A 22,711-nucleotide genomic window follows, 5' to 3' on the forward strand; every position below is an offset into this window, starting at 1 on the left:
AGGTGCCCACTCTAATAAAAAAGAGTGCACACATAGGATTGTGTAAGGTTTGGGCAATGGAAAATGAAGGTTCTCATGTCATTATATAGGTTTCATGTTTCACTTACACTTGTTAGTTCATAATTGTTGTTTCCTCTTATGCCAACTCTATAAACTTATATTTCAAGTGGCCTTAACCACATCAAGTGATGGCGCCTAGATTAAATCCGAGTCGGACCATCACACACACACCCACACACAGGTGGAGAGAGAGAGAGAGAGAGAGAGAGAGAGAGAGAGAGAGAGAGAGAGATGGGATACTGACGTGGAAAGAGGGAAAGGTCAGGAGTTCATGGTATAAAAGGTGCCCACTTAGATAAAAAGAGTGCACATACATGTTGTGTAAGGTTTAGGCAATGACAAATAAAGGTTATGTGTCATTATAGAGGTATGAGGATACTAGATCACTGCGAGGGGTATATTTCAAGCGGCCTTAATCACATCAAGTGTTGGCGTCTAGATTAAATCCTAATCAGTCAACTAACCAACACACACAGACACATACACACACACAACCACTGATCTCCACTGCTGCGCAGCGAGCAGGACGCACCGGCCAGATCAGATCTAATTAGAGGCTAGACCACACATGCAACCGACTCGTCCACACCATCCACTCCCTCATCGCCGATACGAGGTCAGATGGCCTGCTGCCGCATAACCGGCCACCGCTCGAAGGAGGGCCGGCCGTCGCGCCTTCAAGACCCGAACGGCCGCGCCTCCTCACGCTGAGGGGACCGCACCACCCTCATCCCGCGGGAGAGAGGGAGAATGTGGGGTGCATGCTACCCCTGATCACATGTGAATCGTACAGCGTCTACGCTGTTGCGTGAAATGAGGGAAGGCGAGCAGGGCAACCGCTGGCAGTCTGTCCGTGAACAAAAAAAAGCAAGTTTGAATTACGAGTCTTCACTCAGGGAAACTAAAGCAAGTATCAGTGCATGTGTCTCTCGTGCCAGACATGCATATGCACCGAATAAGGAAACACATGCAGTTTTTGACCGGTGGATCAGCCATGCACGAGAAAAAGGGCATTGACCAGTTCACCTCGCGCGTGGTAGAAGGCCCTGGTATTCAATGAAATCCCATGCTTGGCTCGGAGTGCTCGTCTTGACGTGCCTTTGAATTCCTTGGAATCCGGGATGATCTCGTTTTTGCATTATGGGCGCGGGGCGCTGCATGCCTGACAGTGTCGGCTGGGGGAAAAGGTTTCGTCACAAAAAAATGCTGAAGGAAAAGGTTTTCTTTTTTTCGGGGAAAAGGTGTGGTTTGATAGGGCTTGATCTGTTTGTTGACTAACTAACTGAATGCTAAACTAGCTCTGAAATGTCTTGGTAACTCGAGAGGCATACATGGCGTGGCCACCTACAGGCATAGATGAATGCATGTGTGTCGCAACATAATTGGGAGCTAAAACGTTGTTGTTTACTGACACAATGATGCTAGGCTTTGACAAATGTGTTTCCACGCAATAACATACGGTCTTGACAAGAACAGTTAATAGTGATTCTGTCTTGACCTAGACATGGTTAATATCTGGAGTTCATAGTATCTTGGCTATGGTGTTTTTCAACAACACACTCATGGGGCGCACTAATTCTACGAAGACTTAAAAAAACACATTCATACCGGTCAGTCTCTCGACCATTTCAGTCTGAAGATTTCTTTGGGGTCAGGATTTTAAGCCTGATACAGCCGAAAGGCCCACCAGCCTTTTCTTGTCCACGATGAGAGGATTGTGTATGGATGAACGAACATGCATCATAATAATACGATCGATACACGTTCCGTGTAGCACATGACGAATCCATACTTCATAACAGTGATAAAGATGACAGCTTGAGTCATCCAAAAAGCATCTTACCAAGCGATACATTTCAACAATAGGACGCCGTCAGGGAGGAAGAATAAAAACATGATTAATTAGGACTAGGAGGTGCTGATCTGAAGCAATTAGGATATATTTCGAAAAGGATTAACTAAGATTCAAATGGAGAGCCGAAGATATGCAAACGATCGAACTACACCAGAAAATAAACGAGGAAAAAAATGCATGCACCTTCACCATGCATGGAACCAAACAAACGTTGCGTACCTTTCGTGGGCTCAGAACCTTTGGCACACGGCCCGAACACTGACGCGGGGCAAGGCGTGCCAGCCTAAATGCTGGGCCTAATGCCTATTCACATGCAAAAGTGGTCCATGATCATCTCAAAGAGGAAATAAAGTTTAGACATAAAAAATGACGAAAATGCAAAGAGGGAAAGGGTGTGGAACAGATCCCAATGCTTGCATGTGGCTCGGATAGCACTCTCTGCTAAGAAACACATTAGCCATGCTTTTCCCCATATATATATATATTAGGGGAACAGAAACAGCAACTCCATGAACATCAGTTGGCGATTTTATTAGGGGAACAGAAACAGCAACACCACATCGATCACAGCTTTTACAGAACAGAAACTAATCAACATGTCTACTCTGGCGCGCGCACACACAACTTAGCCTCGCTCACAAATCCAGCTACTCCATGAACCGACGCCACCCGCTTCGCCAGCTGCATGCTACCGCCAGTTTATTTCACTCAGACGACTAGCGCCATCTAGCACTTCTTGCCCAGGCGCGGGTTGTTGGCAAAGCTGCACCAAATCAACAATGGACATGCATGCATGGTCAGCGCTTACGAGCAGTAGTGGAACAAATATACATGGAGTATATAGCAAATAACAACTTGATTATCGAAAGTATACTGAAAGCGGATGCGTTGCATGCTTACTACGTACCTACGACGAGGTATGTGCTTAAACGGTCCAGCGGTTGGAATCGGGCCGCAAAAGTCGTTGTTTGAGAAATCCCTGCAGGTGAAACGTATAGGGTAGATGAAACAATGCAAAGAACGAATGCATGAAGCTGAGCTCCACTCACGCATTTATCAGGTTGGACAGCCCAACCAGTTCCTTCGGGATCGGGCCGGTGAAGTGGTTGTCATAAATTGCCCTATTGATCAGATGCCAATAGAGTTAACATTGTCATTGGTAAATTGTCACGGGCAGAAATAAACCGGGTTGAAGAGGCTCACAAATATTCTAGGCGGTCCAGTTGGCCAAGCTCCGGCGCCAGCGGTCCGGACAGGTTCAGGCGGGCAAGGCCTCTGTTAAAACAAATTAATATCATTACTACTCCAGTAAAAATTAGATGCGTCCAGAAATATAAAAAGGACAGTGTTCCAAGCAAGCAGTCACTCGAGGAGGCCTTGACTGGGCCAGGTTCATCGTCTTCAGGCCCACGAGTTTGGGACCAGGCCTACCAGATTCGCCCAAATTCATCTTTTTTTGTCCATGTCTCGTGGTGGCGTCTGATCCGCCGTTCTCGACTGGAGCTCAGGTCACGTCCTCGATCCTGTGGCACCCATCATCATTGGGTTGGGTGGGCTGGCCGGCCGTTGTCTCGCCGATGACATCTTCTCATGCGTCCACATAAATAGTTACTGTACTATTTCAGGCCCATCCCAATCGAGTATGGCCGCAACAATGATAATGCTACTTTTTTTATTTTATTTTTAGAAAAGGAGGATGTATCCCGGCCTCTGCATCTGGACGATGCATCCAGCCATATTATATTCTAAAATACGTATTTTTAAAAGAAAAACTATACGCCTAACTATTTTTGAAATCTTCTAATCTAAAATTAAATAAATTCAAACGACCAAGCAGTACGTTTCTTCCACGTTTTACTCCATGGATTTGCTCCTCTCCAAAAAATAAATAAAAGAGGAAAAGGGCATTTGCTCCACTCCGAGTAAAAAAAACCCTCTAAAAAAGAGTAGCAAAAATTGTGCGTTAAACCAAAAAATTAAATAAATAAAATTGCATAAACCAAACACGGAACATTAGATCAGCAAGATCGACTCCAATTTTTTTGTAAACCCAAGACAACCATAAGCGATTTGCTGATCTAGTTCCACACTGGCAAAGCCAATAGTTCGAACAAGGGTGACTATGGATACAAAGCACTTCCTCCATTCCAAAATAATTGGATTTTATAATCTTTCTAAGTCAAACTTTACAAAGTTTAACTAAGCCTATAGAAAAATCCGCAAAAATCATAAGCAAAAATTACATGACCTAGTGGTAGTTACCCCACATGTCTCATATACTACCATGTGGTACTATATATATATGACTTTATCGTTCTAAATATGTTCATATACTATATCTAAGACATTTCAATGCAAATTACATGAAAAAATTGCGTATGAGCCCATAGTTTTGTTATATTTAGGAAATACGTATATATTTGTACGTAAAAAAGAGTATGCTTAAAATATGATACATACTACCTAAAAAGTAGTATATACACTACCTAAACATCGTTATATACTACATACTACACGTACATACTCTCGATTTTGACAGATACTACATACAACATACCAAACGCAAGTGGTGGTGTCGGGTGGTAGGTGCGACATATGCCAATGGGTGGCTTATCATTGTGGGAGCCAGTAAGACGTCGCCGGTGCCTGGAAACGGGATGAGGCGAAGACATGCACGCCGGCGGATCTTACCCAGGTTCGGGGCTCTCCGTGAAGATAACACCCCTAGTCCTGCTCTGCGGGGTCTCCGCATGATCACTAGATCTATACAAATAGCTACAAGTGCTCCTTGAGCTGTCTCGCTAGCGGGAGAAGAAGGGCAAGGCTAGCTCTCCTTTTCTTTCTATGCGGTGTGTGAAACTCTATGAGATCAACCCTTTGCATGGGTGCCCTGGGGGGTTTATATAGGCCTACCCCCCAGGGGTACAACGGTAATCCGGCTGGGCGCGGGTCCCAGCCGTCAGTGTCTATGCTCGCCGGCTTCTCCGCCGGTCATTGGGGCCCGCCGACTGGTGGGTCCCGCCGGCTGCCGGCTTCTTGGTCGGCAGGCCGGCCCCACCGCTTGGGGGCTTTATCGGCGGCTGGTTACTGTTGCCTCGCCTCTGATGACGAGGGCTTTGTCGAGGTAAGCGTGGCTACAGTGTCGCCGCCTTGCGAGCTCTCGCTGTAGCCTTACCTCGTCTTATGTTCTTAATGAGGCACATGTTTCGAGGGAGGGAGGTAGCCGGCTATTGGGAGCCGGCCACACCCCTGGCCGACTAGAGGAGGCCAGGCCGCCTTCAGACGTCTCTCTGGCAAAAGGGGCCCGCCGTCTGCGGGCCGTACTGGCTCCTGTCGTGGGTGACATCAAGGCCAACACGGCTACAGTGTCGCGCCGGACGGGGGATGGCTGGCCCGTACGGCGCCCTGTGGCCATGCCTGTCCCGGGATTCGGGGGTAGTGGGCGGTACTGCGGCCACGCCCCATCCTATCGCCGTTACGTGGGTACAGTCTTAATAAGCGCAGTCTTGGCCGGCTCATGGGAGCCGGCTTTCTTCATGGCCGGCTTCTGGGAGTCGACTTTCTTTATGGCCGGCTTCTGGGAGTCGGTCCTCTTGGGGCCGGCTTCCTGGAGTCGGCTATCTCGTATCTTCCTTGGGGGAGGTTTATGAGGTAGGGTCGCCTTCTGGGAGTCGGCCCTGGGACAGCCGGTCAGGGGAAGGCGGCCCTATGCTTTGTATGCTTGAAGGCTTAAATGGCTTGATAATTCTTCAAAGAGCCAGGGGGAGTCGGTTAGGCTACCCGTGGCCATTTACTCCGACAGTAGTCCCCGAAGCTGGTTGGGCTTCGAGGCTGAGAGGAGGTCGAGAAGCTCGGTCAGCTTCCCATCTTGACGAGCCAGCAGCTGAGGGCCGGCGTCGGTTGGGCGCGCCGTCTTGGCAAAATTTTTGAAGTCAGAAGGCGGGAGTCTGTTGGCGCGTGCGCCGAGCTGCGGGCCGGACGCTCGTCGCCTGCGAACCACGTGGCGTCCCTTGGCTGAAAAGAGCCTGCCAACCCACGCGCGCGACAAGACGTCGCCGCAGGTCGAGGGCCCACCACTCCTACGCCCAGGCCCAGGCGCGGATTCTTTGCAGCCCAAAGCCGTCCGCATGTCTTCCGGCGGCAGTTTCCGCACGCCGTTAGGGCGCAATAATCGCGGGGCGTGGGGGAGTGGGCGCAGTTAATCCCACGTTCCTCCCCACGCCTCGCCTCCTCGGCTTCGCCGCACGAGGCTATAAGTAGGGGGAGGAGGGGAAGCGGCAGACGCTCGCACGCTCCTCTCCTCTCCGCCATCTTCTTCCTCCCGCTTTTCCTCGCAGCAGCGCCTCGCCGCCACGCCGTCCCACCATTCTTTTCTCCGCCGCCGCACTTGTTCTTGCCAGCCTCACGCCGCTATGCAGTACGGCGGGGACTGGGACGGCTCCAACGTCCATATGGACCACATCGAGTTCCTCCGCAAGACGCGGCGGTTGCCCGGCGCGGACCAGGTGCGGGTCCGTCTCGCGCCTGCGAAGGAGATCACGCCGGAGCCGGAGGAAGGCGAGCGGGTAGTCTTCCGCTCGCATTTCCTACGTGGCATCGGCCTGCCGGCGAGCGCTTTCTTCCGTTCCTTCCTCGAATTCTATCATCTCCAGCCGCACCACCTCACCCCGAACACGGTGGTGCTGCTGTCCGCCTTCGTCACCTTGTGCGAAGGCTATCTTGGTGTTCTCCCCACCCTTGAGCTCTGGGGGTAGTTCTTCCAATCTAAGCTAGGCACCCGTATGCAGGGCGTGCCGGCCCAGAGTGGCGCCTTCATTGCGATGCGGAGGCCGGCGGCCGACAACCCCTTCCCCGTCATCACGTTAATCCAGTTGGTGAAGCTCTGGCAGAAGTCATATTTCTACGTGAAGAACGTCGCTCCGCAAGGCGACTATGTCAACTTGCCGGCTTACGTAGCCGGCCCGCCGGCTGGGAGGCGGCCCCAGTGGTCCTATCGGGCCGTGACGCTGTCGCAGGCTGGAGCCACGACCGTCGCCCGACTGCGGGTGATGATCCAGTCGGAGGGCCTGACTGGGTCCGACTTGCTGGCCGCCTTCGTCGCGCGCCGGGTGCTTCCGCTTCAGAGCCGCCCTCATCCGATCTGTCAGATGAGCGGCCAGCTCGATCCGAGTCGGATGTGCACCAAGGACATGCTGCACGACGAGGTGGCCCATATGGTGAATTACCTCGCGAACTGCAAGCTTTCCGCAGAATGATGGTTTGGCAAGGAACCATATTTCCGGGCACATCCACCGCCCACGGTATGTTCTCTTTTCCCCTTTCTTCTCTTAGTTTTGTCGCCGAGTTCCTTTTGGCCGACTCTGACCAGTCGGCACATCTCGGCAGAGCCCTCTCCTTCGACCTGCAGCCTGGTCGGAGGCGGAGCGCCGATTCCTCCCCGACCGGGCGGAGCACGACCTGGAGGACCATGACTTGGGGGCGGCCGCCATGGATGACAACACCGAGGCGGGTGGCGGCGAAGCCGGCGGCGAGGCAGGCGGCTCCGGGCTTGGAGCCAGCTTCGACGACTGGCCGGACGACGACGAGGCGGAAATCGTCCCACGCCGCCAGCCGCCCGCTCGGGGCGGCGGGCAGAAGCGTCGTACCGCGTCGGGCTTGTTCGGCAGTCGGCCGAAGAAGCCCAAGGGCGGGGCGGCGGCGACCAGGCGGGATGAGGCGGCCGCGAAGGCGGCCCGCTTCCGCAAGGTGGTGAAGCAGCCGCAGACGGTGTCGGCGTAAGCGTATACTCCTTTGTACATTCTTTCTTCTTTCCTTTGGTGATTTCTGAATCCTTATCCTTTCTCAAAAAATCTGGGCTTCGCTGTCGCTCGAGCGGGTTGCTGCCGCCTCCGTCGTTGGATCGCCGGGAGGATCCGGGAGCACCACCCGCCGCGTGGACCCCCGTGCCGAGCTTCAGGCAGCGACGAAGCGAAACGTGCGGGAGGCGCGGGAGGAGCGGGAGGCGGAGGAGTTGAGGGCGGCTGCCGCCAAGGCGGCATAGGAGGAGGAGGCGGCGAAGGCGCACGCCGACGCAGCGGCCAAGGCCCAAGCGGAGGCTGCGGCCGCGGCGATGGCGGAGGGGGCCTTGCTCGTCACCCCTCTGCGCGTCGCCGCGCCTGAGGCCCCAGAGCCCCCGCCAGAGGAAGCCGGCGGCGACCAGCCGGGATTGGAGAGGGAGGACGACGTCGTCATCCCGGAGAGGGAGGCGTCATCCCGCCGACTGGGGCGACCCAAGGCGGCCGGCCTAACTTGTCGCCTGCGCAATCGGCTGGAGGCGAGCCGGCCGCGAGGACGGATCTGGTGGTCCAGTCGCCATCGCGCCAGCGCACGGGGAAGGCCGCATCGGAGCCGCAGAAGGCCGCGGGCTCCAGCTCATCGGCCGAGGACATGGAGGCGGCCAGCGCCAGCTCGGGGTGGACGCCGGGTGGAGGGACGGCCGTGGTGAACGTGGCAGCGCAGGACGTCCGGAACCGGCTTCAGTCTCAGGCTGCGGCGCTGAGGAAATATAATGACGAGTTCCTTGCGACGCGGACGGCCATTCGGGTTAGTCTTCTTATTTTTGCTTTTTTCTGATCTTGGTTTCTTCCGTGGGGGCGCGTCAGCGCACCCACTGGGTGTAGTCCCCGAGTTCCGAGTCGGCTGCAGAGCAGGCGGCTTGGAACTTCTTAGCGGGCCTTATTTTGCTATTCTTGTTCTCATTCGCTCCTCTGCCTGACTTGCAGAACTACCACAACCTCCGCGCGGCTGCCTTCAACTCCCAGGCTCGGGAGCTGACCCAGAAGAATGCTGATCTGTCTGAGAGCCGGGGTAAGTGCTTCGTCTTTTATCTCACGTGGGGGCGCGTCAGTGCACCCACTGGGTGTAGTCCCCGAGATTCGGGCCGACTGCTGAGCAGTCGGGTCGGATCTTCCTTGACGACTTCTTCCTTATTGCTTCTTTCTTTTCTGCCATCCCTGCAGCGGCCAACGCCAGTCTGAGGGAACAGCTGGGCGGGGCCCAGGCCGCCCTCCGTGCTAAGGAGGCCGAGTTTGACGCCTTGGCACAGGAGCGTGACCGCCTGGCCAAGAGGTTGGCCGACCAGGAGAAGAGCCACAAGGCGGCCCTAAAGGCGGTGCAGGACAGCGAGGCCGCCCTCCAAGCCGAGTATGAGACAGAGGCGGCCAGCTGGGCTGAAGCGAAGCAGACGCTGATCAACGGCTATGGCCAGATCGAAGACTTGGTTGACGGTAGGCCGCCTTCTTCTTCGTCCTTGCTTGCCGCTTGCTGTTTAGCTCATTTTCTGACTTGGTGTTTTTCTCTTCTTTCTCTTTCTTCCTTGCGCAGAGTACTGCCCTGGCTACTCTACCGCCGCCAACCAGGTCGTCGAGGCCCACCGCAAGGCACGCAGGCAGGCTGGCGCCGAGATCGCGCCAAATGCTCGCCCGTCGATGGAGGAGCAGCTCTTGGCGATTCAGGCCCGCCTTCAGCCGGCTCATCGCATGCTCCGCCGGCTTCAGCGTATTGGGGCGCAGGTGTTGGCCGCTCTCTGGCCTGGTGAGGTGATTCCCCGCACCCCAGTCGGACGGCCGACTGGCTGGAGGTGGCGGTCGGCCGCTTCGAGGCGTGGAAGGCTTCTGCGGCTCGGTCCGGCGCCAGGCGGGCGCTGGAGTTCGCCAAGGCCTGGTATCCCGAGCTGAGTCCGGACCAGCTGGCCACCTGGCGGCAGGAGGCCGACACAGAGCTGGAGCCGGCGCGGCTGGCTATCATCCAGCGGGCTTCGGCGATTGCCGATTACACCGACACCAGCGCCTTCGCTCCTGAGGTGGACGACAACGGCGTTGCCCAGCCGGAGGAGTGGTTCGGGCTGAACCCGGCAGACGGCGAGGACTCGGCGAAGGAGATCGACTCCAGCGACGAGGGCGAGGAGGAGGAGGAGGGTGAAGACGCTGCGCCAGATGGTGGAGCGGCCGGTCAGCCTCAGCTTGACCGTGCCTCCAGCAACAAGGCACGCGTGGGTGCACCGCCTACAGCCGGCGATGATCAAGCCGAGACCCGCCAGCCGGCCACTCTTCCAGCCGGCGGCGCCGTCTCCCCCGACCAGCCCGGCTCCCCTGCTGCGCCTTTGGTCTAGTCTGCTGCCTCTACTTTCCTGTTTCACCATTCTTGGAATAGTGTTTTGTTAAGTTTGCACAATTTCACCCACTGGGAGTGTATTCGAACTATATTGACTGCCAGCCTGTTTGGGGCCTTATGTGTAAATATAATTATGCATGCGTTTGGCTTTCCCTTGTTCTTTGCTTTTCATCCTTCGGCTGTTTCCTTTGCCGCCCTCCCTTGGTTGCCGCCTTCCCAGCCGGCCAGCTGCTCTGCAATCTGTGGCTGGGGAAGTGCTTGGGAGGGCAAGTACTCTAGTTGGATTATAGCGAAGTGATTGGGAGGCCGGCCAGCCGGCTGTTTTGACAGCCGGTAGGCGTGGTTGGAGGCCGTCTTTGCGTTATATAAGTTCGTTAGTCCTTAGCCGTTTTTCGTGTGGGCATTCTTTCTGCCTTTGGCTCTTGCCAGTCGGACAGTCGGTTCTTCGAGCTGCGACTTTCAACAAGAGAGGGCTCGGGTGCCGGCACACTACTTGTCTGACTTCAGGTAGAACTTTTAATATAACTTAAGGCGGCCAGTCCCCGGGCCGACTAGTCGAACCCGGTGCCGGACAGAAAATCAAATGTAATAATACATTCATGAGTATGACGCTCATCATTCATAGATAAAGGAGGGCAGTCCCCGAGTGCTCCTCGGGGGACCCGTTGTTCTCATATTTAATAAAAAATGGTAGCGTGGTACATACTGCTTTCAACTGTAAAATCTTCTCAGGGGGTTCGCGTTCCATGGTCGCTCCGACTCCTTGCCGGAATCATCCCTCTTGCGTGCTCTTGGTTTTTGTGCGTCGATCAGGTAGTAGGAGTTGTTGCCTAGTGCCTTGCTGATGACGAAAGGGCCTTCCCAAGGGGCCGAGAGCTTGTGCTGGCCGGCTGTTCGCTGGATCAGCCAAAGCACAAGGTCGCCCTCTTGGAAAGATCTTGGCTTGACCTTTTGGTTGTGGTAACGGCGCAAACCCTGCTGGTAGATGGCGGATCGGGTGAGTGCTAACAGCCGGCCTTCTTCCAGCATGTCGACGCCGTCTTCTCGCGCTTCCTTGGCCTCCGCCTCCGTGTACATGGTGACCCGAGGCGAGTCGAACTCGATGTCAGTTGGGATGACAGCCTCGGCACCATATACAAGGAAGAACGGAGTGAAGCCGGTTGACTTGTTTGGGGTAGTACGCAGACTCCAGAGGACAGCTGGCAGCTCATCGAGCCAGCAACCGGCCGATCGCTCCAGTGGTACGACCAGTTGGGGCTTGATGCCAGAGAGGATGAGTCCGTTTGCTCGCTCGACCTGGCCGTTTGACTGCGGGTGGGCAACGGACGCTAAGTCCAGTCGGATGCCCTGTGTCGCGCAGAAACGTGCCAGTGCTCCCTTGGCAAAATTTGTGCCGTTGTCGGTGATGATGCTGTGTGGCACACCATACCGAGTAGTGATGTCTGCGACGAATGTCACGGCAGTCGGCCCGTTCAGCTTCTTGATCGGCTTTGCTTCAATCCACTTGGTAAATTTGTCCACGGCGACAAGCAGATGTGTCATGCCGCCGCGGGCTGTCTTGAATGGGCCCACCATGTCCAGCTCCCAAACGGCAAAGGGCCAGGTGAGGGGGATGGTCTTGAGTGCAGAAGCCGGCAGGTGTTGCTTGGAACTAAAGACTTGGCATCCTTTGCAGCATTTGACTATCTCTTTGGCGTCTTCCAAAGCAGTCGGCCAGAAGAAACCATGGCGGAAAGCTTTGGCCACAAGTGATCTTGAGGCTGCGTGGTGGCCGCATTCGCCTTGGTGGATATCCTTGAGGATTGCTACACCTTTCTCTGGCTCAACGCAGCGCTGGAAGACTCCAGTGACGCTGCGCTTGACAAGTTCTCTGTTTATTATCGCATATGCTCCGGCTCGGCGTTGCACTAGTGTTGCCGAGATCTCATTAGTCCGCAGCTCTCTGTTGACTAGGAAGTTGAGGATGGGCTGGGCCCATGATGGAGCTGTGACTTCTTCTACTGTTAGTACGGCCACTGTGACTCGGGTGGGTGGGTTGGGTGTTGGGGAGTTGGAGTCGGCCACTGCTTCTTGTGTCGCTGCAGTCCCCGGGCCGGGTTCTGAAGTCCCCGAGCCGAGTGCGACTACGACAGTCCCCGGGTCGCTTGTCGAAGTCCTCGAGCCGCCTGCTGGGTCCCTCCAGTCGGATCCGGCTGCGTCAGGGGCAGGCGGTACGAAGATAGAGTCCGACTCTGGAGACGGCTTGATAGACGGTTTGAGGAGGCGCTGGAGAGAGACACCGGTTGGTATGGCCTGTCGGGTGGAGCCGATCCGTGCCAGGGCATCTGCTTGGTCGTTGTCGGCCCGTGGCACATGAAGGAACTCGCACCCTTCAAAGTATCCACTAATCTGCTGGACGAGGAATCGATAGCTCGCCATGTTTGCATCCTTGGCGTCCCAGTCGCCAGACGACTGCTGGACCACCAAGTCCGAGTCGCCATAACACAGGATCCGGCGTATGCCGAGCTCTTTGGCTAGCCGGAGCCCGTGTATGAGCGCCTCGTACTCAGCCACATAGTTGGAGGCGGCAAAATGGATTTGCAGCGTGTATCTGAGCTTGTCGCCTTTGGGAGAGGTGAGGACGATGCCGGCTCCCAAGCCGGTGCGCATCTTGGACCCGTCGAAGTGCATCCGCCAATGAGTAGAGTCGGGAGCCGGCGGTAGGTACTGGGTCTCGGCCCAGTCGACGAGGAAGTCAGCCAACGCTTGGGACTTGATGGCGGTGCGGGGTTGATAGAAGATTGTGTAAGGTGCAAGTGCAATGGCCCATTTAGCTACCCGGCCAGATGCATCCCGGCTGCCTATGATCTCGGCAAGCGGGACGGTGCACACGACCGTGATGGGATGCTCTTGAAAGTAGGGCTTCAGTTTCTTGGCGGCGAAGTATACTCCATAGCACATCTTCTGGTAGTGTGGGTAGTTTTGCTTTGAGCTGGATAGTACTTCGCTTAGATAATATACCGGCCTCTGGACTAGCTGGGCTCAGCCTTCTTCTGGGCGCTGGACCACGACAACTGTACTGACCACTCGGCTAGTTGCGGCAATGTAGAGGAGCATGGGCTCCTTCTCAGTCGGCGCCGCCAGGACAGGTGGAGTGGTCAGCATCTTCTTCAACTCATGGAAGGCTTGGTCTGCTTGGTCATTCCACTCGAAATGAGTGGATTTCTTCATGAGTCGGTACAGGGGGAGAGCCTTCTCTCCTAGCCGGTTGATAAAGCGGTTTAGGGAGGCCAGGCACCCGGTGAACTTCTGAACGTCTCGTAGCTTGGTGGGAATCTCCATTCTCTCAATGGCCTTGATCTTCACAGGGTTGCACTCAATGCCGCGTTCGGAGACCAGAAAGCCTAGAAGCTGGCCGGCTGGTACTCCGAACACGCATTTCTCGGGGTTGAGCTTGATCTGGAATCGGCGCAAGTTGGCAAATGTTTCTTTGAGGTCTTCCAGCAGGGTGCCACGCTTTTCTGTCTTCACCACAATATCGTCTACGTGACGTGGGAATTTCTGCCGAGTTGCTTGAGGAGGCATTTCTGCATGCAACGCTGAAAAGTGGCACCGGCATTCCTCAAGCCGAATGTCATAGTCAGGTAACAGAAAGCTCCGAATGGTGTGATGAAGGCGGTCTTCAGGCGGTAGGCTGGGTCCAACTTTATCTGGTGATATCCTGAGTAGGCATCCAAAAAACTCAATAGCTCGCATCCGGCTGTGGAATCTATTACTTGATCAATCCGTGGCAGAGCAAACGGATCTTGGGGCATGCCTTGTTGAGGCTAGTGTAGTCTATACACATACGCCATTTGTTATTCTTCTTCAACACCAAGACTGGGTTGGCAAGCCACTCTGGGAAAAACACTTCCATAAAAAAGCCGGCGGCAAGGAGCCGAGCTATCTCTTCTCCTACGATTCTTCTCTTCTCTTCTGACAGTCTGCGGAGGGGCTGCTTGACCGGCTTCGCGTCCGCTCGGACGTGTAATTTGTGCTCGGCGAAATCCTTCGGAACACCCGGCATGTCCTTTGGGGACCATGCAAAAATGTCTCGATTCTCACGGAGGAAGTCGACGAGCTCGCCTTCCTATTTACTGTCCAGGTTTGCACCAATGACTACAAACCTCTCCGGGTTCTCCGGGTCCAGAGGTATCTTCTTCGTCTCCTTGGCCGGCTGGAAGGAGTGCTGCGCATCATATTCCTTGGGGTTGGGGGACAAGGCCGGCTGCTTGTCGGCCATGGCCACAACTCGATCCATCATCTTCTTCTCTTCTGCCACTACGAGGGACTCGGCCAGTCGGCTGCTGGCTACAGCGCACTCGATGGACTTCTTGTAGTCGCCGGCCACTGTGATGATCCCCTTTGAGCTCGGCATCTTCATCTTCAGGTAGGCATAGTGGGGCACAGCCATGAAATTGGCTAGAGCAGGTCGGCCAAGCAAAGCGTGGTAAGGGCTTTCCAGATCCACTACCTCGAACCAGATCACTTCTCGGCGAAAATGATCCTTGTCTCCGAAGAGAACATCCATCATGATCTTGCCAATCGGGGGACAGGACAGGCCGGGTACAATGCCATGGAAAACGGTCCGGCTCGGCATGAGCTGCTTCGCCTTGAGGTTCAACTTTTCCATGGTGTCGCGGTACAGTATGTTGATACTGCTCCCGCCATCAATCAGAACGCGGGAGAATCGGGCAGCCCGCCTCTCTGTTGCGAGAGTGACATCCAACACCAATGCGTAGGAGCCAGGGGACAGCATCACCTCTGGGTGATCGGCCCGGCTCCAGTTGATAGGCCTTTCGGACCAATGCATGAACTCGGGACTGCTGGAGGCGACTGCGTTGGCCTCTTGGTGCTGTCGGCGCCGGCCGCGCTTGTCTTCAACCTGGCTCGTGAAGACGATGTAGGCGGCATGCTCATCAGGGAACTCATCTTGGATGGCTCCGACTGCTGGTCGAGCAGCCAGCTGCTGGGGGGCTGGAGGCGGCGGGCCGGGAGGCGGAGGCGGCACCAACCCCTCGCCCTTGGAGATCCGGGTGAGCCAGTGGCACTTTCGGGTCGTGTGGTTGGACGGCTTCGCGCCGCTGTGGAACTTGCAGGGGGCATCGAGAGTCTGCTCGTAGGAGAAGGCCGGCTGCCAAGCCGGCCTGCCGCCCTTCTTCTTGGGAGCGGGCCGCTCTTCAGGCTGCTTGTCTTCGACCGTGGCCACCTGCCGACTAGTGGAAGGCGGCATAGGGGCCTTGCGCTTGTGGTCGTTCTGGTAGGGGCGCCGATTGGAGTCGCCAGCCGGCGTCTTAGGAGCCGGAGCGAGCACCTTCCCAGAGGCGCCTACTCGGAGCTCGGTCTTCTTCGAGGAGTCAGCTGTGGCGTACTTGTCTGCAATGACCAACAACTCGTCGAGGGTAGCCGGCTCATCGCAGAGGAGTCGGTGCTTGAGGAGGGTGCCTTCTCGGCACCCGGCGGTGAAGTATTCGATGGCCTGCACCTCGTGCACCCCCTCGCAGGAGTTGCGGAGCTCGGCCCACCGCGTTAGGTAGTCGCGGGTCGACTCGTCGGGCCCTTGGACGCATAGGGAGAGCTGGCGGGGCTTGGGAGGCCGCTTGTACGTGCTGGTGAAGTTGCGGACGAAGACTTCCGTGAAGTCCAGCCAGCTGTTGACGCTGTAGGGCTTGAGGCTGTTGAGCCAGGTGCGTGCCGTGCCTTGCAGCATGAGAGGGACGTACTTCACGGCTACGCGCCGGTTGCCGTTCGCCATGCTGACAGCGGTGGAGTAGTCGATGAGCCAATCTTCCGGCTTCACAGAGCCGTTGTACTTGGGCGTGTCTTTGGGGAGCGAAAACCCTTTGGGGAAGGGCTCATCGCGGATGCGGGGGCCAAAGCATGGCGGGCCGACATCGTCTTCTTCTTCTAGCGCCAGGGATCGAGCTAGGCGGTCGATCCGGTGGCGGGCGTCGTTCTCGCCGACTCCTTCGCGGTAGCCTAGTCGACCACCGAGAGTCGGATGTGTGACAAGTGGCGGGGTGGGATATCTCTCCCCCCGAGGCGGGGGAGGAGGCGGATTGCCTTGGCGCTCCACTGCTCGAGGGCGGCCTTCCGCGTCGCGCTCGATGGTGAGCCGAGTCCGGCTGCGGCTAGCAGCCGGCTCCTTGTCTTTCCTTGCGCGGGCGCCGCTCGCAGTCGGCGATCGGGATGTCGCGGCGTGCTCTCGGCATAGGGGAGGACTCTCAGCGCGGGCGCCGGCTTCATGCCGTTCTGCGGCCGCGTCGATCAGCTGCTGGATGCGCCTTGTCATGTAGGGGAGCTCATCAGCCCGCAGCCCATTTAGCTCTTCAGCGGCCGCCTGAGCGGCTCGCAGATTCTCGAGCGGTGTGGCGTAGACGGGGCGGTCTGCCCCCAGCATGCTGGCGATGGCCGCGCCGCGCTTCTTGACGAGGCCGGCTCGGCTCGGCCCGCCATGAGGCGGCATACCGAAGGCGGCGCGGTCGCCTTCGCGCTGGTGAGCCCCGGTGAGGCGTCTCATGGAGGCTATCTTCTGGCCCTCCGCGATGAGGGCAAGGCGGCGTGCCTCCAGGGTCTCGGCGTCGGCGTCGGCCGGGATGGGGACGGACAAGTCATGCATCGCCGCTTGTAAGGCGTCGGGGGCGTTCTCGCCCGATTCAGCGACGCGGCTGATGACCAGCACCTCAGTGACACCGCTGCTACCGCTGTCAGCTCGGGGGAGAGGGTCGTCGAAGACTACCACGTCGCAGGGGTAGGCGTCGAGCGATGCCGTGTCGGAGTCGACAAGCATCGGGTCGGTGGAGCCGACCGACTCCAAGTCTACAGCAAGCTTGCTGGAGACGTGAAGTTGGTCGAGGAGGCTGACGAGGCGACTCTCGGGGTAGTCCGTGCCCGCGTCGGACGCGGGCTCGTCGGAGATGTGAGCCTCGCCAAGAAGATCGGCGAGGCAGCTCGCTGCGCAGGCGTCGTCAACGCCTTGCAGCGCGTCGGGGCAAGCGCCATCGGGTGCAGCAGGCTGGCTGCGCTCGCGGGGGAGGAAAAGGGTTCCCGTCCAGAACAGGTCTCCGGACGACGGTGCACCTGGCCCCACGGTGGGCGCCAAATGTCGGGTGGTAGGTGCGACATATGCCAACGGGTGGCTTATCATTGTGGGAGCCAGTAAGACGTCGCCGGTGCCTGGAAACGGGATGAGGCGAAGACATGCACGCCGGCGGATCTTACCCAGGTTCGGGGCTCTCCGTGGAGATAACACCCCTAGTCCTACTCTGCGGGGTCTCCGCATGATCACTAGATCAATACAAGTAGCTACAAGTGCTCCTTGAGCTGTCTCGCTAGCGGGAGAAGAAGGGCAAGGCTAGCTCTCCTTTTCTTTCTATGCGGTGTGTGAAACTCTATGAGATCAACCCTTTACATGGGTGCCCTGCGGGGTTTATATAGGCCTACCCCCCAGGGGTACAACGGTAATCCGGCTGGGCGCGGGTCCCAGCCGTCAGTGTCTATGCTCGCCGGCTTCTCCGCCGGTCATTGGGACCCGCCGACTGGTGGGTCCCGCCGGCTGCCGGCTTCTTGGTCGGCAGGCCGGCCCCACCGCCTGGGGGCTTTGTCGGCGGCTGGTTACTGTTGCCTCGCCTCTGATGACGAGGGCTTTGTCGAGGTAAGCGTGGCTACAGTGTCGCCGCCTTGCGAGCTCTCGCTGTAGCCTTACCTCGTCTTGTCTTCTTAATGAGGCACATGTTTCGAGGGAGGGAGGTAGCCGGCTATTGGGAGCCGGCCACACCCCTGGCCGACTAGAGGAGGCCAGGCCGCCTTCGGACGTCTCTCTGGCAAAAGGGGCCCGCCGCCTGCGGGCCGTACTGGCTCCTGTCGTGGGTGACATCAAGGCCAACACGACTACAGTGCCGCGCCGGACGGGGGATGGCTGGCCCGTACGGCGCCCTGTGGCCATGCCTGTCCCGGGATTCGGGGGTAGTGGGCGGTACTGCGGCCACGCCCCATCCTATCGCCGTTACGTGGGTACAGTCTTAATAAGCGCAGTCTTGGCCGGCTCATGGGAGCCGACTTTCTTCATGGCCGGCTTCTGGGAGTCGGCTTTTTTCATGGCCGGCTTCTGGGAGTCGGTCCTCTTGGGGCCGGCTTTCTGGAGTCGGCTATCTCGTATCTTCCTTGGGGGAGGTTTATGAGGTAGGGTCGCCTTCTGGGAGTCGGCCCTGGGACAGCCGATCGGGGGAAGGCGGCCCTATGCTTTGTATGATTGAAGGCTTAAATGGCTTGATAATTCTTCAAAGAGCCAAGGGGAGTCGGTTAGGCTACCCGTGACCATTTACTCCGACAGGTGGTAACTACCACTGGTGGTAGATAAAATTTATCACTCAAGATGCAGAATAAGTTATTCTTCACCGGAGGTAATCTTACGATCGCTTCCTAAATAAATTACGTTTAGAATATAAATAGTTACATGCATATTGGTTCAATATGTAAAATTTGGTATAAAAAAACAAAAATATAGGTTATAAGACCCAAAAAATCGCATTTTTATGTATGTTTTACACTATGTTTTTACATTCATAAATTTACGTAACATATTTTTTTTTACGGCGAGTACATATTTTCTAACGTTTTTTTATGAATGAAATAAGAATTTTTTTACGAAATGTAAAAATACGGTGCATTGATGTCAAAATAGAGAGGGGGTGAAGAATAACTATTACTCAGGGTGACGAATAGCGCGACCCTAGTAATACTATTCATATGTGAAAATATATTTCGCCATAAATCTAATGAAACAGATTTTGTTTTATAGTTTGACTTAGGACAATCCTTGAACACCAATTGTTTTGAAATACGTGGGGTACCGGAGGCACGCACAGGGACGCAATCAGAATTTCGCGTATGGGAATGGAGGTATCCAACTCTACTCACATGCGGGTGACGCGGTTGCTGTCGCCGCACGTGATGTAGAACCAAGTGCAAGGGTTCACCAGCTGCGGGTCCCAGCTCTTCAATGCGCCGTTGGGGTCATGTAAGCCGCTCTTCAGGGCCAAGAGCGCGTCAATGTCCTTCGCCGCCACCGGCGCCAGCAGAACGGTCGATGCGACCGTCGCAAGGACGATGACCGACAGGGGCAGTAGTGATCCGGCCACTGTGGGCGCCATAGGTGCAAGGCAAGGCTAGTTGTGTCGTGATGTGAGGGAAGTGGGTAAGCACGGCGGTAGATTGTATGTGGTGTTTTGCTTCGATGGATGGGATTCAGCTCGCGTGAGGTGTTTTAAATAGGAGGCGCATGGGGCGAGGATGGTGGTGTGCACTGGAACGATGGGGTACGTGCCACCGGTTATTATTGCTAAAGATATGACCTTAAGGTATGATGCACTCTCATTGGTAGAGTTATATGTATACGTTCATCTTAATGCCAGAGATATAATCTTACGATACGATGAATGCATTAATAAAGTTATATGTATACGCTCATTTTAATGCCAAAGATATAATTTTACGATACGATGCATGCATTGATATAGTTAGACCTATACACTCATTTAATGCTAAAGGTACCATCTTATCTTATGGACATAAGGTATGATGCGTCGGGACTGTAATAAAAGAAATTTCGTCAAATATTTTTTTCATTCACTCACAATCAGTTTTTATATAATAAAATTATTGCCCTCATTGATATTTTTTATGCAACTCTATCTATGTCAAACATTGCGGTTTAATGCTGGTAAATGTGGGTTGAAGCTACGAGAGGGCACGTCCTGCACGCATGGGCACATGAACCCACTTTTCAAAAAATGCATTTTAAGCACCTTTTAAAATGTTAAAAAACAATCACGCATACATCTTTAGAATATGTGTGCGCGGCACAAAGTTTCGTGAGGAAATCTTTTTTTTTTGCCTCTGCAAAAAATAAAATCCAGTGTTTTTAAGTAGCATTCCATGACACATTTTTTTGCCTTTTTGCATAGGCCAGAAAAAGTTATTTTTTCGCGAAACTATCTGCGTGCACATAAAATATGAAGATGTACGCGTGGGAATTTTTTCAAAACTTTTTGGTATTTAGAAATAAGTTTTCCAAAGTGGGTTAATTTGCCTATGGTTTATCCATGCACTTCTCTTAAAGCTATAGGAGATATTACCATGCACAGTAGGTAACCTTTTCTCTTTGATATTTTCGAGCCTACAATTCCGACAATGCCATGTTTTCTCCGAGGCGTTCATATAACTCTTTACATAGAAGACTTGTCCGGGTTGCCTGTTAGAATTTGTGGGTTAAATAAATGACATGTCATTATCCATAGTTGGTCAAGTTTTGTCTCTGATGTTCTGGAACCCGTAGTTCCAATATTGCCGGGTCCTTCGTCAGGTGTTTGTATATGTATATACAATGTATCATATATTGGCCAGATTTTATGATGGAAACTGTGGACTAATGTTATATGGCATGTCACTATGCATAGCTGGTCACCTTTTCTATTGACGGTAAGGACCTATGACTGGTCTCCCTGAGTTGTTCATGCAATGACTCTATACATGGTGTCGATATGTGACAGGTTTCTGAAGGAAATATGCCCTAGAGGCAATAATAAAGTTGTTATTTTATATTTCCTTATATCATGATAAATGTTTATTATTCATGCTAGAATTGTATTAACCGGAAACTTGATACATTTGTGAATACATAGACCAAATAAAGTGTCCCTAGTATGCCTCTACTTGACTAGCTTGTTAATCGAAGATGGTTAAGTTTCCTGACCATAGACATGTGTTGTCATTTGATGAACGAGAACACATCATTAGGAGAATGATGTGATGGACATGACTCATTCATTAGCTTAGCATATTGATCGTTAAGTTTTATTGCTATTGCTTTCTTCATGACTTATACATGTTCCTCTGACTATGAGATTATGCAACTCCCGAATACCGGAGGAACACCTCGTGTGCTATCAAACGTCACAACGTAACTGGGTGACTATAAAGATGCTCTACAGATGTCTCTGAAGGTGTTTGTTGAGTTGGCATAGATCGAGATTAGGATTTGTCACTCCGTGTATCGGAGAGGTACCTCTGGCCCTCTCGGTAATGCACATCACCATTGTGACTAATGAGTTAGTTGCGGGATGATGCATTACGGAACGAGTAAAGAGACTTGCCGGTAACGAGATTGAACTAGGTATGATGATACCGACGAGCGAATCTCAGGCAAGTAACATACCGATGACAAAGGGAACAAACGTACGTTGTTATGCGGTTTGACCGATAAAGATCTTCGTACAGTATGTAGGAGCCAATATGAGCATCCAGGTTCCGCTATTGGTTATTGACCGGAGATGTGTCTCGGTCATGTCTACATAGTTCTCGAACCCGTAGGGTCCGCACGCTTAACGTTCGATGACGATTTGTATTATGAGTTATGTGATTTGATGACCGAAGTTTGTTCGGAGTCCCGGATGAGATCACGGACATGACGAGGAGTCTCGAAATGGTCGAGAGGTAAAGATTCATATATTGGAAGCCTATATTCGGACATCGAAAAGGTTCTGAGTGATTCGGGTATTTTTCGGAGTACCGGAGAGTTACGGGAATTCACTGGGAGAAGTAATGGGCCTTATTGGGCCATACAAGAAAAGAGGAGGCAGGCCAAGGGGAGGTGGCGCCCCCCCATGGGTCCGAATTGGACTAGGGGAAGGGGGCGGCGCCCCCTTGCCTTTTCCTACTCCCTCTCTCTTTCCCTCTTTCCTTCTCTCCTACTCCGAAAAGGGAAAGGGATTCCTACTAGGACTTGGAAGTCCTAGTAGGACTCCATACTCTTGGCGCGCCCCATGGGGGCTGGCCTCTCTCCCTCCCTCCTTTATATACGTGGGCAGGGGGCACCCCAAAGGTACTCCAAGATTTTGTCTTAGCCGAGTGCGGTGCCCCCCTCCATAGTTACACACCTCGGTCATATCGTCGTAGTGCTTAGGCAAAGCCCTGCACTGGTAACTTCATCATCACCGTCGCCACGCCGTCGTGCTGACGAAACTCTCCCTCGTCCTCAACTGGATCAAGAGCTCGAGGGACGTCATCGTGCTGAACGTGTGCTGAATACGGAGGTGACGTACGTTCGATACTTGGATCGGTTGGATCATGAAGACGTTCGACTACATCAACCGCGTTACTAAACGCTTCCGCTTTCGGTCTAAGAGGGTACGTGGACACACTCTCCCTGCTCGTTACTATGCTCCTCCTAGATAGATCTTGCGTGATCGTAGGAATTTTTTTTGAAATACTACGTTCCCCAACTGTTTCCTCACGTTGGAAATTACACGGCTTAATGTATACGCAAATTATCATCACGGAGAATCGGCTGGCTACCTTTTCTCTTGATGGTTCAATCATCATGAATGCAAAGTGCACATCTTTGTGAAGGAAATATGCCCTAGAGGCAATAATAAAGTTGTTATTTTATATTTCCTATATCATGATAAATGTTTATTATTCATGCTAGAATTGTATTAACCGGAAACTTGATACATGTGTGGATACATAGACAAAACACAGTGTCCCTAGTATCTCTACTGGACTAGCTCGTTAATCAAAGATGGTTAAGTTTCCTAACCATAGACATGTGTTGTCATTTGATGAACG

The 22,711-nt window shown here is 54.1% G+C and overlaps 1 protein-coding gene across 1 annotated transcript; it reads right to left on the minus strand.

Moving 5' to 3' along the window:
* Positions 1 to 2,641: 2,641 nt before the first annotated feature.
* LOC123182438 (leucine-rich repeat protein 1-like) lies at positions 2,642 to 19,306 on the minus strand. The gene is made up of 5 exons (XM_044595000.1): positions 19,004 to 19,306; positions 3,119 to 3,190; positions 2,965 to 3,036; positions 2,823 to 2,894; positions 2,642 to 2,678 (listed from the first exon to the last, which is right to left on the minus strand). The coding sequence occupies exons 1-5, from the start codon at positions 19,234 to 19,236 to the stop codon at positions 2,642 to 2,644; spliced, it is 486 nt and encodes a 161-aa protein (XP_044450935.1). The 5' UTR covers positions 19,237 to 19,306.
* Positions 19,307 to 22,711: the final 3,405 nt, after the last annotated feature.

This window comes from Triticum aestivum, chromosome 1D (assembly GCF_018294505.1).
Source record: "Triticum aestivum cultivar Chinese Spring chromosome 1D, IWGSC CS RefSeq v2.1, whole genome shotgun sequence".
NCBI lineage: Eukaryota > Viridiplantae > Streptophyta > Magnoliopsida > Poales > Poaceae > Triticum > Triticum aestivum.